Source organism: Leuresthes tenuis, unplaced genomic scaffold (genome assembly GCF_036924035.1).
Source record: "Leuresthes tenuis unplaced genomic scaffold, fLeuTen1.0.hap1 SCAF_9, whole genome shotgun sequence".
In the NCBI taxonomy this organism is placed as follows: domain Eukaryota; kingdom Metazoa; phylum Chordata; class Actinopteri; order Atheriniformes; family Atherinopsidae; genus Leuresthes; species Leuresthes tenuis.
The window spans coordinates 10259430-10271719 of record NW_027325363.1 but is presented as its reverse complement, the minus strand read 5'-3'; the positions used below and the strand labels follow the sequence as shown (position 1 = coordinate 10271719).

The 12290-nt window shown below is 40.8% G+C and overlaps 1 protein-coding gene across 1 annotated transcript; it reads left to right on the top strand.

Moving 5' to 3' along the window:
• The first annotated feature begins 201 nt into the window (after positions 1 to 201).
• tsr1 (TSR1 ribosome maturation factor) lies at positions 202 to 9701 on the top strand. The gene is made up of 15 exons (XM_072392242.1): positions 202 to 357; positions 1756 to 1859; positions 1945 to 2173; positions 2481 to 2615; positions 2724 to 3172; positions 4162 to 4306; positions 5104 to 5285; positions 7465 to 7679; positions 7813 to 7972; positions 8058 to 8168; positions 8271 to 8403; positions 8794 to 8910; positions 9059 to 9199; positions 9280 to 9354; positions 9448 to 9701. Exons 1-15 carry the CDS (start codon positions 231 to 233, stop codon positions 9624 to 9626), a joined length of 2502 nt encoding a protein of 833 aa, XP_072248343.1. The 5' UTR covers positions 202 to 230; the 3' UTR covers positions 9627 to 9701.
• Positions 9702 to 12290: the final 2589 nt, after the last annotated feature.

Here is a 12290-nt window from a genome sequence, read left to right as displayed (position 1 = left end):
CATATGTTTTGCAACTCATGTAATGCATCGTACCTCATACATAAAATAAGCTACAGCCTCATTTTACTTGTGCCAAACTTGAACTGTTTTGTATCTAAAGCGTAAAAGACATTTAACGCTCATAAACCAGACTCTTATTGGGAAGGGATAAAAACTTCCGGTAGACCAGAAGACACGCCTCTTTTATGACGTCATCGACATTGCGGAACTAGATTAGCTGACATTTCCACATGGTGAAAATGGCTGCAAATGTGGAAAAACAACAGGGCCACAGATCAGGCTCATACAAACAAAAAAATAAAGGACACAAACATGGTAAACATCGGACAAAAGGTGAAATTGAAAGAGAAAACAAAGGTAAGTTGCGTTCAGTTACGAAGTGTTACTCATCGTTGTGTAGCTTGTGGCTGTTCCCTCTGGGAACACACGTGTCTGCGCTCGTTTAAGCTTTAAAATAGGTGGAAATTATGTTACTCACAATCAAGTCTTTTTTTTCTTTTAAAAACCCTCTTTTTTTATTTATGTACATTTTTTTTTTTTTAAATTGTCATCTCGTGTTGAATCTCGCGTGGCGTTTGTTCTAATTCGTCAGCGTTCTCCACTTCATCTGCAGCCATTTAAAACTGCAGATAGGGGGTGGGGGCGACTTACAAGATAAAGTTAGAGTGAGCGAGATCATTGTTAGGAAATGACCAGTTTTTTTTAAACCCACAAACACGTTTTAGGGAAAACATGCATTAAAATGGCACCATTGTCCATTGAAATGCCATTTCTCACGACCGTATTATTGTAGCTTGTTCAGCTGTTTGACCATGTTATTCTTTAAAGTAACGTTTCAACATTTTTGAAAATGTAGGTACACACTGAATATCTAAGCATGGTCAGCCTAATAAGAGTGTTCCTGATGACAACAAACACCAGCAAAAGTGGCAAATCCACCAAATCTATTTGACATTATAATCGAGATTCCACTAAAGATGTACAGAGACATCTGTAATAAGGGCGAATTATATCCAAGTGTTCAGACTTAGTCTACAGTGATATAACTATCTGTAGACTCTGATCTAATGCCCAATATATCTCAAGCTTAGTAACTTGTGTAAGTATGACATAGTTACATAAAAGTTCCTCATTACAGTGTTTGTTACTTGTTTATTTATAGAAAAACATTGTATGTAATTTGATATGGAGTTGTTTATACTTGATACTCTGCATTTGTTTAAATGCCTGAAAGACATTTGAGAAGCTGTAATAAAATCTGTCATAGTGACAACATAACAGGACATGGCCTCGAATTCTTCTGAATTAATCTTGAATTGCGCTCAGTTATAGCCGTCGATCATAACTGCCATTTTTTTTAATCGCAGGCTGCACACAAATATTGGCAGTTTAAACTCGCATCGTACATTTAACCACAAGGATGTGTTGTAGTCCAACAACTGCTCAAACGCAGAGTTTGTTGTCATTTTGCGTACTTTAGCACGCTGCTGCGGAGTGGTACATGATGCCGAATAAAAATGGGAACGTAACAATATATTTGAACTGGAAGCTCATTTCTAAGCAGCATGACTCTATTTGAATTTTTCTGTTTTATGCAGTGCAAACACTTGAAATGAAATGCTCAAATCAGCTGTGTGCCTCTCAGTATAAAATATATGTATAATATAAACTACGCTGTAAATATTTACCCCTTCCTGTGGGGATCTTGCACAACAACATCCTACATTATTCCCTCTTGGTGTTGAACTCTAACAGGTAGAGTGTCGGTGACCGCCCTTACCAAAAAACAGAGGAAGGAGATAAAGAAGATGGACAGAAGGCACAAAGCTAACCAGCTACGCAGAAATAAGAAAGACATGGTAATTTTCTAAATCTCTTGAGCAAAAGTAACCCTTAAATTTCTTGATTAATGTTGCAGAATGCTCACGTGTTTTGCTGTTGTAGGTCCTGACAGAAAAGCGGCGTCTAGGCAGCAGGGATGGTCCTCCTCATTTGGTTGCTGTTGTGTCCCTACATGCTGGAGTGGATGCTGGTGTCATTACCAAACTGCTGCGTGGAGAGGGTGCTGGAGGGGTTGTACAACAGGAGCGGTGCATCACAGGTGTCAGTGACAGTTTTGGGCTGATTCTGCCTCGGTTTAAACAAAGGTTCATCTTTCTGACCCAGAGCACTGGTAAGTTTTTGAGGGATGTGGAACTAATGTTAAAATGGGGGGTCAAGGAAATGAAATGGTAAACCTGGAAATATGAATGAAGTTTTCAGAGTCTGTCTCACTATGTTCAGTGGATGGAATAACATTGGATTTAATGTTTGTGTTTACATTTTCTAGTAAAATCTTACAATTTATATTGTAATTTGATTTAATGATTTACACGCCTCTCTGTATACAAACTTTAGTTTTTTGTTCTGCTGGTGTTATGATTCATTATGATGCATTCTTTACCCGTTCTGAAGCTTCCATAATTGTTTCTTTTGGACAGCTGACATGCACTCCCTGCTGGATGTTGCAAAGATTGCAGACAGCCTTGTGTTTGTGCTGGACTCCACTGAAGCTTGGGACAGCTACGGAGACCATTGTCTCTCCTGCCTCTTTGCCCAGGGTCTCCCCAGCTATGGTGAGTATTTCTGTGAACACAATACTTTCAGACTCCTCCACTAACACAGATTTTTGTTCAACGATGTACATTTTCTAATTCTTCACCTCCCAAATTCCTCCCTTGCAGCGCTGGTGTGTCAGGGTGTGTCTGACATTCCTGTGAAGAAGAGGGTTGAATCCAGAAGAACTTTGTCTAAAATCATGGAGGTCCGTTTCCCCGATGCCCGTCTTTTCTCTCTGGACTCTGAACAAGATGCCACTCTTCTTCTCAGACACTTGGGCTCTCAGAGACGGAGAAAGCTGGGTTTCCGTTCCAGACGTTCCCACCTTTTAGCACAGCATGTGACTTTTACACCCAACAGCCCAGCTGAGGGGACAGGCAGCGGGCCTACCGGCATGGGCACCCTTTGTGTTTCCGGGTACGTCCGTGGCCATCCTCTGCGGGTTGACAGATTGGTGCACATCAGTGGACATGGAGACTTTCAGCTTAGTCAGATTGATGCTCCATTAGACCCTCTTCCCCTCAACTTAGCAACGAGACCCACAAAGGCTGGCAAAGGAGATGTTGAGATGCAGGTAGGTGTTCTTTGGACTGGGAGTTCCTGCTTATAAAAGGCTCTCGACTGCAACCACAAATTGTGACCATTTAGTCAGACTTAGAGACGGTGTGGTTACATTTTTATGTTTCACTTGGTTAAAAACTAGTTTACTGACTCATCCAAAAACTTAAAACACCAGTCAAGATCAACAGCAGCAGGCAAAAGCAGCATTTCAAAGGCAGGAATCATCTAATTGGTCTTAGTTAATTAATTACTACCCATTTCACTATGAAGGGGGAGCATTGACTAGTTAAAACATTAGCAGAGACAAGACGTGTGGGCAGTTCATCGGTAATGACGCTTATATGCTATGATGTTAACTTAAATCGATAAGCAATGCAACACGTTCGTGTTATTTCCAATTTTCTTGCATTACTCATAAACAGTTTACAGAAATAACAAAAGGTCATTCTTTTAAAGGAAATGGTCAACATTGAGGGATAATTTGTTGAGTGTCTTGGTTTCCATTTGACATAAAGAACATGTTTTAGTTTGTGACCTTTTCCCTTAAAAACAATTTATTTCTGTAATTATCTATATATTAACAGTTCATCAGTTAAGCTTGGGAAAAAAAAAATGTTTCCTAGAAATAAAACGTGTTTATGAAGTGTTCTGTCAATTCTGAAACCTGATGATAAAAAATAACAGAGCGTAGTTAAACGAGAAGTGACTGGAGTTACACAAGTGAGCTTTTTTGCTATTTCGTGTTAAAAAGTTGAGTTTTTTTTATCTAGAAAATATAATTGAGCTGCATATCAAACAAAACGGACGGATACTACGAAGTGTTGTGGAGATTTATTCAAATTTGGTAAAAAAGAAAAAATTCTTAAGCTGGTTTTAACCAGGTAATCCATCAGTTTGAACATTTACTGTTGGATAAAAAAGTTTTAGACTTTTAGCTTTAGATGTGGTTCATGCAGTTAGTGTTATAGTTTCTCCTTTCAAAGTAATCTTTGTGTCCCATAGGCAGGCCATGAAAATGAGGCTCCAGTGCGGGTGCTCATGAAAGCAGACCCCTCCTGCAGGGAGAGTCTGCAGGCAGAAGCTGAAGTGGACCCCATGGACGGAGAGCAGACTTGGCCGACAGAATCGGAACTGCTGGAAGCTGAAGGTGCAGCAACAGAATCTGCATATATTGGAATATTATAGGACTCTGTAGTCTCCTCTTTGCACAGTTTCATGCCACATGTCCATTTTCTCACACCAGTCTTTGTGACACTTTATCTCTCTGTGTGACCAACAAACATGTCATTAAGGCTTAAAATCGTTCAGCTGCTGTTTTTAAATGAGTTGGATGGTGATTTTGTGTGATGATGATGCTGTGGTTGTAAAATTTTGGATTATATCAGAGCAGAACAAAAATCACAAAATCCCTGAATGGGGACTGCAGGTTAACATGTTACCTTAGAAGTTGTTTTTGTAGTCATAGTTTCACATTTGTTTCACTGTCTGGAATTCAACTATTACAATATAAACATTAGATGTGAGCACCGCGGTAGGAGATGAGAGCATTGCACTAAGCAGAATGCAACTGTAAGATGATGCAGTGATGGGTAAGATGAAGACATGGGGAACATAAATTAGGCCTTGCTTGTGTTAGGAGTGACGGCTCATTTGATGAGATTAAACATTTTATCAATTGACATGTCTCCTTAGCAGGCCCCCAAGGGCCCATACATGCTGCGATGCCTTGATATGACTTCCTTTAAATCTAAATAGACTTGATGGATAAACACAACAAGTCTAGTAAACAAAACAAAAAAAACCTTCCTCAGCTAAATGAAGCCCGACTTAGCATTGTTTTATGTACCTTCACATACCTGAGAGAGCTGGTGTCACGGGATTTAACGCTCCAAAAATAAACGCAAGCCTGTAAATGCGTCTTTCATGTTTCTCTTTGCTGTTTAGAGGCCAGGAAGAACAAACGCGTGATGAAGGTCCCCAAGGGAACGTCGGCGTACCAGGCCACGTGGATCGTTGATGAAGATGAGGAGGAGGAGGAGAATGGTGACATAGATGAAGAAAGCAGTGATGATGATGATGACATGATGGATGACGCTATGGAGGGAGACGATGAGAATAACTCTCAGGTACACATTTACAGCATGAGGCACTAAAAAAATGATGAAAAGGACTAAATTTCCAAATGATCATTTTCAAACTGATTATTGTCAAAAGAAAAAAACCGAAACAGTGATTTTGGTTCTTATGATATCATAATAACAAGCTTTTTTGATATTATTTGAATGAAATTTTCTTTAACTTGCCGCAAGGACAGCCTTAATGGACCTCCAGGTTAAGTTTGTCCAGCTTCACCTTGTTGTTATAGCAACGGTGAGGCTGATGTTTGACAGTCTAATCCTATAGAGAAACGACGACGGCAGTAATCTGAGTCCATGGAGCATCTGCGCTACCGGAGCTGGAGTGGTGCATACGTGACCCTCAGTCAGTGCACCTCGCTGCTGAGAGGCACTGTTTGTTTTCTCAGTGTCTGTCTCTGGCCTGTAGTGCCAGGCTGCTTACCACACCGCAACAATAGTGTTTGGAGCAGGAGTCCCGAGAGAAGCCTCTTGTCTTCCTGCCTTGTGAACAGAACTTCCCGTCTGGACGAAGGGAGGGGTCGACCATTTATTTATTTCCAGCTCTGCTTGAAAAGAAGTTAGGGAAACTCTCCTTATGCAACGGATTCATTACGATCTCTAATTGTTATTAGCATGCCATTGATGTCGAAGTTAGCACACTGGAATACGTATTTCGTAGAGGGTAACAATAGGTGAAGGGGTAGTTCAAATGATAATGATTATTATTATTATTGTTGTGGTGAGGATGTTAGAGAGGTTGTGAATCGGCCCCATGCTGAGGGCTTTCCGCTCATGTGTCTGGCTTCTTCTGTAATTTATCAGTAGGGTGACTGGTAGGAAGCAGGCCTTCTTTGATGACTTGTTTCCTTGTACAAATGTATTGTAAGTGGAAGCTGAATATCTATATGTTGGGATGGACAAGGATGTCCTATTTTGTCTGTATTCCAAAGTACTACATGTATATTTATGCAATCAATTCTTTTAAGCTCCTTATCACATTTACCAATACAGATGCAGCGCCTATTCACTGTCCACAGTTTATTTTTCTTGTCTCTATTGTGGTGTTGGTTATGTTTAATGATAATACAACTACTACAGAATCTGACTGACTGTACCTGCAGTCACAACATATGTTTGTTAAATAATGAGGCTGAAATTTAGAAAGTAGCAGTGGAGTGCAGCAACAGTTTTACAAAGCAAAGTAAGAGACTCGTACCTGATTTGCTGAAGATGATGGACTGAAAGCTTGTACACTTTGAGATGGATGCACTTCTGTGCTGAAAAATGAATGTCAGACAATGTCTGAAAAACTGAGACAAATTAAGCAGTAACTGTCTGAGGCTACATGCAATTACGGCGAACTAAATGATATCCGAAACTTAAGTTTTTTTCCCCTTGTGGCCTTTCATCGTAATAATGAAGAAAAAAAAAGAGGAAAATTGAACTAGTGGAGGACAAAAGAATCCAAAGATGTATTCGAAAGATGTCCTTAAAAATAGGAAAGAATGCATCAAAGCTCAGACACAGGACCTGAGAAATCCATCTGGGCGTTCAGATCAATCCACTGTTCACTGAAGCCTCGTCAGAAACGGTCCCCATGGAACGGTGGTTGGCAAGAGCCATTCTTAAAGAAAGGAAACGAGGAGAAAAGGCTGAGGTATGCCAAATAACACAAGAACTGGACTAGAAATCGGTGGCAACAGGTCTGAGGCTGGACCTCAACGTTATTGAAGCAGTGTGGGATCATCTTCACAGAGAACGGAACGAAACGCAGCCGGCATCCAAAGAAGAGCTTTGGAATATCCTTAAAGAAGCCTGGAGAACTGTTCCTGAAGACTAGTTAAAGAAACGACAGAAAGATGTCTAAGAGGATTCCGGCTGGTACTAAATCTTAACTTTTAAGCTTGTTAGAATTGTACAAACTCTATTTCTGCTTTTTTATTTTCTCTTTTTGTTTCAATAAATTGTTGCACCCATTTTCCTGGAAAAATACACAAAGAATGAAGGCTGCTGGAGACTTTGGAAGTACTGTCTGGAGATGCTTTTTTTTTTAAACAAATTATTATTGTTTTTTTTTATGGTCACAAAAATGTAAAACAGTACAGTGATCTAGAAATGTATGCTTACTGTCAGATAGCCACTTGTATTCCTTTTTAAATCAGATGTGTACCATATCCTTCCTGAACAGGAGCCTGGATCATGCTGTGCTTCAGACGTGGATGAAGAGGAAGAGGAGGAAGAAGAAGTGTGCTCCACAGAGAGAGGTGGTGCAGATCAGCGGTATGATGAACACATGGATGAAGCAGCAGAAGAAGAAGGCCTTAAACGCTACCGGGAGGCACGAGCCCATGAGATATTTCCTGATGAGGTGGACACACCCCTTGACACTCCTGCCAGAGTCAGGTCAGTGGTTCTTTTTGTCGGATGAGAATTAGTTTTCAAATAGGATAACAAAATATTATTACTAACAACAAATAATTCGTTAAGTTTAACAGCGGTTGAAAATGGATAATATGTTTCTGTCCTTTACTTTCAGGTTTCAACGCTACAGGGGCCTTAAAAGTTTCCGCTCCTCACCCTGGGATCCCATGGAGAACTTGCCTCTCGACTATTCGCGGATCTTCCAGTTCCAGAGCTTTGAACGCACTCGGCACCGCATCCTTGCAGAGGCTGCAGCAGAAGAGGAAGGAGCCATGGTAAAAGAACAGTAACTATCGTTATCTGTTGGTGCACACTTGCTAAGATATTTGAATTGTTGTTTCTCTGACACTGCTGTTTCAGGATGGCTGGTATGTCACGCTGCACATTAATGATGTGCCTTTCTCTGTGATGGAGAGCGTCCAGTCTGGCAAACCTCTGGTGTTGGTGTCCCTCTTGCCTCACGAGCAGAAGGTATTGCCATCCAGAAGCCTCCATTTGAGGCACAGTAAAGCAGACTGCATGGCAATGTCATTGCAAATGTCTCCGGGCTCATTATTTTTCATTTGTGAGCAGATGTCAGTGATGCATGTCTTGGTGCGAAGACACCCCAGCAACACAGAGCCAATCAAATCTAAAGAGGAGCTCGTGTTCCACTGTGGATTTCGAAGATTCCGGGCCTGCCCAATATTCTCTCAGCACACAGCAGGTAGAACATCTGTTAATCAAGCAATTTCATATCTAAGCACACCCAATTTCAACTGTGATTTCATCTAAATCAAACTACTTTTTAAAATCAGCCTAATAAATTCAGCACAATAATTGAGAGCTATGAATTACCCTGCTGCACCGTAGCTTGTTGCATTGAAAGCTTTAAATGGAAATGATGCGATAACAGCACTGAAACAGAGATTTTTATTCAAATTCTGTTTCACTTTGTGGTTTATAGCATGAGTCTTGATGTAAAGTCAATTTTTATTCAACCACATTCTGAGTTACTTCTATTGGAAAAAATCTTCCAGTAAAAAGAAGTATTCCCTGTTCATACAATAGAAAAAGCATTATTGAGCATTTGTCTCTTATGCTTGTCATTCTCTAGCTGACAAGCATAAGATGGAGCGCTTCCTCCAGCAAGATTCCCCCACCGTGGTGTCAGTATATGCTCCAATCACCTTCCCCCCTGCAGGAGTCCTGCTATTCAAGCAAAGAAATGACGGTGAGATAACAAGTTCTGTTTTTTTCTTTCATGTAATTCGATTTTGACCGTCTGTTCTGCTGTCAGGTTTTATTTGATTTGATTATCCTCTTAAGCAAGTTTAGCACGAGCATTCAAGCTTGTGTTGTGTCTAATTATGTCTTTGTAGGCATCCAGGACCTTGTGGCCACTGGCAATCTGCTGAGTTGCGACCCTCGGCGTGTTGTGCTGAAGAGGATAGTACTGAGCGGACACCCATTCAAAATTAACAGGCGCTCGGCAGTTGTCCGTTACATGTTCTTTAATAGGGGTGAGAGCATGTCCTCATACTTTATTTAGCACTATAATGTGGGACATCTTTAATGCTTCTTTTGTTTCTTTCTGTAACAGACGACATCATGTGGTTCAAACCAGTGGAGCTGCGGACAAAGTGGGGTCGGAGAGGCCACATCAAGGAGGCTTTAGGTGAGAAAGTTACTAACTCGCTGTCTGCAGCTTTTTCTTCAGGCATGTCTCTTTTCTCCTGTGAGTTCTCACTGCATTCTTTCAAACTTTCAGGAACACACGGTCACATGAAGTGTGTTTTTGATAATCAGCTGCGCTCTCAAGACACGGTCATGATGAATTTGTACAAGAGGGTGTATCCTCGCTGGACATATGATCCATATGTGCCTTTACCTTTGCCTTGGTTCAAGAGAGAGGTTACTGTGAACATGGATGACATTGACATGGAATAGTTCGGGGGGATGGACAACGATGCAAGAGAAACAGATTTTGTGTTAACATCAAAATGTTTTCATGACACTAGAAAAGTGTAATATGTATTTAATAAAGCAATTTTGATGCAAATAATCTCCTGCTTATTTCCTGTTCCACATCCTGTTTTGCTTTGAAGCCTTTAGTTGTTGCTGAGTTTGTTTTCACCACTAGATGGCAGTCACCAATAACTATTAACAATACTTCCTCATTGAAAAGGGTAAAAAAAAAAAGAAAAACATGGACTAATAATACCACTGAACAAATAGCGGTGTGTTTAGCACTTAAAAGATTAAACAAATCCTAGGACTGTTACCACAACAACTTGTAAAAATGTGAACATTCAGTCATGTAACATGCTCATTACACTGGCAGTTCTTTGAAGTCATGCATGTGTGGCTAAATGCCTGCAGCCACATTAAAATGTAAGAACGGGACAAAATAATTATATAGATGATGTGATATTTGAGGAACTGTAATCATGGAAGAAGAACTCCCAAGTTGTACTTAAAGCAAAAATCTTTGCCTGCAGTTTCTCAATGAATTACTTTTCAGATTGGGATAAATAGCAGCTGTCAGATGTATTTATTTATCTTTTATCGCAAACATGCCTCAGTGAACTTTAGCGAAAAAAGAGGCTATCGAGAAGTAATAAATCAGCAGCCTCAGAACGAGTTTAATGTAGGAAACGACAACAGCACAAAATGGAACAATAATCTGTTTAAGTTCTTTCAAAATACATGGCAGTGCCAATATTACATCATTGTGCAGGCAATAGGGCAAATAAAACTGTTAATATGATTATTTTCCAAGCAACAGCTTCTATACACCACATTTCCCAAACAAATGAGGTGCCAAACATCATTTGAAGATCTAAAAATATAAGTACTGATAATGCTTTGCCTCATATCAGCAGTCATATACACGCACAGGTCTTTCATTCTCCATGGTGGTCTTGGTCTGACCTATAACCTCTCGCTCCAATCCAGTCAACACACTCAGATCATGACCTCTCTGTTGTTTTGAAACTCAAGCTGAAATGCTCCACAGTTTTGCGTCCTTTTCTGCCCCATACTTTATTGCTTAGAAAAACATTGATTTATGACTTGCAATATTTATCATAAAAACTGAGCCCTTGCATGCCTGCAGCAACATGATTCATCACTGGACTGAGTTGGGACTGCACCACAGAGGCATGCCAATATGTCTGGGAAACCAGAAGGTGAAGACTTTGGGATGGAGAGGAGAATATGATCCAAGAAAAAGCAGGGGATCTAAAGTTCACTCTGTGCTTTTTTTAAAATTTATTTGATTACAGTGGAAAATGTGGACGAAAAAAAGATAATAGAATTGAGATGGATGAATGTCTCTATTGCCCATGGGGGGCAATCTGGCAGTTCTGGATAGTTTTGTGGTAACACTCAATTTATTTCTTACCTTTCTATTTGTCTAAAACATATTATAGCAAAGGTACAGTAACTTTGATGTGTTGAACACATCTTGTTAAGACAGAGTGGAGGGGTGTGCATTGCTGGCCGCTAGTTCATGGTGAGGGGAGGGAGCTTTCGGTGCCCAAATGATGGAGAACGCTCTTACAATAACACATACAAAAAAGGAACTGAATTCGGATGTGCACTCTGCATGTTTTTCCTGACACTATCAATTTGAAACAGATAAACATTTAGCTGCTTGGGGACCAACAGCAACGTGGTAAGACTGATTCCAGCCCATAAATGAAGAGTGTGTTTTGCACACAGAGAATGTGAATGCTGGTGACTTAGTGCTGTTTGGATGAGGAATGTGCTGTGGTTCCCAGTTCACTGCCACCACACTCAGTTGGCTCTCCCTGAAGATATAATGGGTGAGAGATTTTTCCGTTGGATGTGGATAAAGAAACGGAAGGAGAGAAAAGGGGCAGGGAGGGAGGGAGAGATAAGGGAAGAGCAAGCTGATGTTCAGCAGAAGTAGAGGCAGGAAGCAGTCAAAGGAATGTAAAAAAGGGGGATGCATAGAATTAGGAAATTAAAAATACTGGTGGGTGAGAAGGCGAGAGTGAAATGGAGGAGTGTGAGAGTCTGAGGCAGTGTGGGCGAGGGAGTAGGAGAGTGAGAATGGCTGGCGTTTATGGATTGCAGATGTGGCGCATTGGGGTTTTGGCAGGGGCCGTATGCGCCTGAATCCTGCACTGGCTGGGTGGCACCGGGGTGAGAGGGAGGTCAGTGCACCGCAGCACACAACCCATAAAATAGTGAGTAGTGGGGGAGAGGAGACAAGGACTAAGCCTGAAATACACACTAACCCAGGACTGAAGGGCAGTAGGTTCGAGCAGATTATACTTTGGGTTTAATCACGCACAAGCGGGACCCAAATGTCCTGTATATTGAGTCTGGTTGCCAGGAAAGTCATAGGTTAATGCATAATACTTAGCGTGACGCTGATAAGCTTATCTCAAATTAAAAGGATGAGCTCCCTGCAGATGCCTGCCTCAACCATGACAAATCACACCATCTTCTCTGGTGAAGAAGATGGTCTCTGAAAAGTTTCCACTCATTTGCTTATTAATGCAAAATTTATTACAAGTGCTTTGGACAAGGTTACTAAAACAAAAACAAGCCAGTCAAGAATGGAGACAAAGTGTTTGTCCA